Here is a 4,448-nt window from a genome sequence, read left to right as displayed (position 1 = left end):
TAATGAATGGAATAGTACCTGACAATGGCGTAGAGAAACGATGCAAAAAGTGGCAGCCGGCACTAATTTCGCTATCATGATCAGGGAGAGATAAGCAAGCGTCATGACCGGAACAGCACATCAGTGATAACATTAAACAGACGTCGAGACTTTAAATGCCTCGTTAAGCCATCACAGCGTAGAAACAGCCTATTACGCATTCAGATGATATTATATTTTATTCAATCGCATTCTACCATTGTTCATTCATATGTAAGATCGAAAGGATTACTTCCTATTTATTATCTTATGGTTGGAATCTCTCTTTCAAACTATTTATTTTATTTATACAAAACTTAACAAGCTGAAACAGGTTTTTTAAATACTTTCTAAACTTTAACTACACTTTCTGCCGCACTAATGCTATTCAACATCTTATTTTTAAAGTTAACCACATCAAACTCCTTTATTATAAATTTCTTGTTTCTTAAGAGGTTCTACTAAATAGAAACTGACCGCATGCTGGAAAGCAGAATAAATTTAAAATGACAGTTTAAATTACACATCTCCCTGAACGAGATCGCACATTCGTTGAACATTGTGCGTCAACAAATGACTCATCAATGGCAGACAATTATTGTCAGCCCATCAACAGCTGATGCTAAGCTTTATCCGTTGTCAGTTACATCATGTCGGACACTTGAAAATGTTTTGATCTGAGCGTGATAACGGAACCTACCCACCAGGAACACGACTAGGTCAATGAAATCCCTTTTTCGAGAGCAAAATGATTCACTTCAAAATAGATCACCGCGGGAATACTTTAATCACAAAAAGCCCATATGGTGTTGTCATCGTAAATTAAGCCCCGAATCATTGCCAATCAGTGAGCCGGAAGGAACACAAACCAAACGCCGTTACAATGACAGATCGTCGGAGGGTTGTCGTGAATGGGGTGTGCACCCGTTGGTGCAATTATTTAACGTACCACTGCACCGAGCCGTTCTGCTGGCTAATCGATGCCAGTTGCAATTATGTCTCCACACTCCGCACAGGATGACACAGGATGATTATTAGGTGGCGATGGTGGCCAGGTGGTACGCGATGGATCCTTCTCACTCACCGTTCATTGCACACCGTCGGTAATGTCGGTGTGTTCGGTATCCGTGGGGGACCGTCCCTGTCACTGTCTCGCTGGTTGGTGCCACCTGTCCGCTTGCGGTGCATTCACCTGTGCATGTCCTTCCGGCCGGTGCCGACTCCCGGGGCTAGCTAATCGAAATAGATGGCGTAAATGGTTCCGACAGCAACGAGACTCGGCGAGGCATCGTAGACGTGCGTGGCGTAGCTGTCCTTCTCCGGGTCCCACAGGAACTGGGAGATTGCTTTCAGTCCCTGCATGTACCGCTCGCCGATGGTGACAGTGACGATTATTTTGTACCTACGAAGGGGAAACGGACGATGGAGCAAAGCATAAGAGCAGAAAGGAGAGAACATCCACACGGAGTGGAGAGAAGATGGCCCATACTGGATGATGTTATCAATCACACCAACCAGGTTTGTTCCTGCACCATTCCCCGGGGTCTTATTTGTACGCAAAATGAATATTACTTTTCCGTCGTCGGTGCCGTAACGCCGGGGAGGTTAGAGAGAAACATCCTGGCGGAGTTTACCTTTATTACCCAGCCCGTTAGCACATGATAGGGGACGGTCTGGCGGAATTATTTAGCATACCACAGGGAACGTCACCGGGCGAGATCTTTACAATCGTACGCCGGAGAACACTTCTCCATTCAACGGGAATCGTCTGCCGGTTCTCATCCACACAAGCGACTGCAGCGATCTCAAAGAGGGAGGGGGCAGGAGAGTGTTTCTGTGTTTTCATTTGCGTTCATATTGCCAATGTTTTACAGTGTGCCTGACTCACCCACTCGCTTCATCGGGACGTGGAGAAGTGATTTACATTAGATTTTCCCCCTAATTTGATTTATCGGAAACGCTTAACCGAATTGCGAAGAGAGTTTAAATGATTAAATGTCATTTCCATCCGTCCAGTTGGAGATGATTCGACTCCCTGAGACAAGACTCGATCTACAAAAAGCAGTATTTGTAAATCGAATTAAAAATATTGAAAAACCCATGCAACTTTTTAAACTTTGAAACGCTCTGTTTCAAAGTTGCCGTTATATGTTTTATGCGTTTAAAGATCAACAAACATTTACGTAAAATATTAAAGTAAATAGAATACGTATACAGCTTACGAAAATAAAGGAAATCATTTTTTCAGAAGGTTTACATCGAATCCTACACAGATTCTCCCTTCAAACCTAGTGTCAAAACAAAAGAATTTTGTAACAAAAAGTGCCTTGAAAAAGTTGTATAAATTTACTAAAAATAACTGGTAATATTACTCGTTCATTTAAATAATTAATTATGGTTTCAAGGAGTAACATTACTCGTTCATTTAAAAAATCCATAAATAGTAACCTTTATTTTTGGTCACAAGTTCAACTGTTCTTTGAATGGCCCTTTATCTTACAGCTCTCATTGCCTTTAAATATTCATATTGATTTCAACAGAACCTTATCTGTAAACTAAATTGTAGCACAAATCTTCTCTGGCAATGTCACATAGAACATGTTTTCGTAAAATCTATGACCAACGTACCAAAGATGTCAACTTGTTTCACCATTTCTATTGGCCGTGTTTTTTGCTGAGGAATGAAATTAATCTCGTCACAACACATAGGCCCACTCGAGCATCTTAGTGACACCCAACGGAACCGCAAAGGACCTGTAGGAGAAAAACAGGGAATACAAAGCTTGACTCACGCACAGCAAGGCCCAATGGAATGGTTTTGTATTTATCGAAACATAAAAGGGTACTCCAGAAATTTCTGGACCATAGAGTCGCATTGCTGTCTCGCACGGGAAGTAATCAACACATCCCTAGGACCAGGGAAAACCTACCCCATATAGACTCAATTCACATTGGGTACGTTGGGGGAAAACAAAAAAGCATTATGTGACTATAAATTACGGAGCCCGCTATGAGTGGGATCGGGAATGTGTAAGCAAATTTTAATTAAAAATCTCCCAACATTCACGTGTCCATCCACACCTCTCCCTACCCTGGAAATACCTGCTGAAAGCTTCGTCACGGAATGGAGATGCCAAAGTTGCCTCTTTTTCCGTACATTGCTTTTCCTTCACCGTTGTGGCCGGGAAATTCTAACCACGCTTGCAACGCGAAACGCCGTGGTTGTCAATGAAAACGAATGATGAACAGGAAGTGTCACTCATGTTGCTTTAGTTTATGAGTCCCGGCGTTGCAACAAGCACACCGTGGTAGATTGTTTCTGTTTACTGTCTCTTCGAAACAAAAATTGCCGCGTACTGTCGCGTTGGTGGTGGAAAAACCACTTCACAACTACACGGAAAATCCTAACGCGCACCAAATTAGCGAATATTTTCCACTTTGTTTCAATACTAGTGCAACTTTTTAAAGCATGTCAACAACGTGCCCACTTTAAATTTCCTTTCCATAGGATGCGATTGCGTTTGTTCAACCCATAAATGAGGTTTCCGGTGGATAGATGATTTCAATGGTTTCTCATTTTTGCTGAATCCAGTAATGTAGAGAGTGGTACAATGTGTTTTCCCCCTTTCACTGAAACTAAACAAGGTGATCAAAAGAACATTCCAACCCGGTCACCCGACCCCCTACACACCTGTCAAACTTGAGCTCCTTGACGCGCGCTTTTATGTCCTCGCAGATCTGCTGGCAGATCGAGGGCGCAAAGTACGAGCTGTACTCGACGCCGTGCAGCGACTTGTCCATGGCTTCACGCAAAATCGCCTCGCAGGCCTCGCGATTGAATGGATTGCGCGAGCAGAGCCGATACGACGGTAGGAACTTGCAGACCGGCGGCACGTCCGAGGCCAGCATCGCACTGATCGGCGGCGGTAGCGGTACGTTCTGGATCACCTTCAGGTTCGTTATGGCGAGGCTCACCTTGCTCAGGCTGCTGCTGTTCGCCCGATAGCGGTTGGTAATGTTGAGCGCCGAGCCGAGAAATTTCCCCGCCTTTTTGCGACTCGATGGTGGCGCGGACGGGGCCGGGCCCGGAGTGGTGGAGGCCGCCGGGGGCCCTCCCGCGGGTGCAGGTCCACCCGGCGGACCAGCGGCTGACATCTGTGCGGACTGTTGCTGCTTCTTCGGGGGGCAGGGAATGAGTTAATTAAGTCGCCAGCGTCAGAAAACGCAAACACGAAGGGAAAACAGTAGGAAAAAAAACAGGGAAAAAGTCGACGCAAAAGGATACGGGGCGAAGATGACGTGACGTGAAAGTTTGGCCGCGGCGATGTCGTGCAAGTCACCATCAATGGGCCCGCAACTCGAACAATGGGGACGCCAAACCATGAAAGGAGAAAAGTTTTAATCAGTGTCAGTTAAAGCACACGGAAGCA

General features: G+C 45.0%; 1 protein-coding gene across 1 annotated transcript; it reads right to left on the bottom strand.

Annotated features, from left to right (window-relative positions):
* Positions 1-1,251: 1,251 nt before the first annotated feature.
* LOC131294147 (dynein light chain Tctex-type protein 2B) lies at positions 1,252-4,173 on the bottom strand. Its single transcript, XM_058322192.1, has 2 exons — positions 3,710-4,173; positions 1,252-1,420 (listed from the first exon to the last, which is right to left on the bottom strand). Exons 1-2 carry the CDS (start codon positions 4,171-4,173, stop codon positions 1,252-1,254), a joined length of 633 nt encoding a protein of 210 aa, XP_058178175.1.
* Between the last annotated feature and the right edge of the window lie 275 nt (positions 4,174-4,448).

Source organism: Anopheles ziemanni, chromosome 2 (genome assembly GCF_943734765.1).
Source record: "Anopheles ziemanni chromosome 2, idAnoZiCoDA_A2_x.2, whole genome shotgun sequence".
Taxonomy (NCBI): domain Eukaryota; kingdom Metazoa; phylum Arthropoda; class Insecta; order Diptera; family Culicidae; genus Anopheles; species Anopheles ziemanni.
The sequence above is the reverse complement of the archived record's forward strand: the minus strand, read 5'-3'. Positions and strand labels throughout refer to the sequence as shown.

Bases quoted from the DNA above. Each gene is read 5' to 3' on its own strand.
- LOC131294147 (XM_058322192.1), bottom strand. From the start codon at position 4,173: ATGTCAGCCGCTGGTCCGCCGGGTGGACCTGCACCCGCGGGAGGGCCC. The intron at 1,421-3,709 runs GTGTGTAGGGGG...TCCCCTTCGTAG, and splicing joins AAGGAGCTCAAGTTTGACAG to GTACAAAATAATCGTCACTG.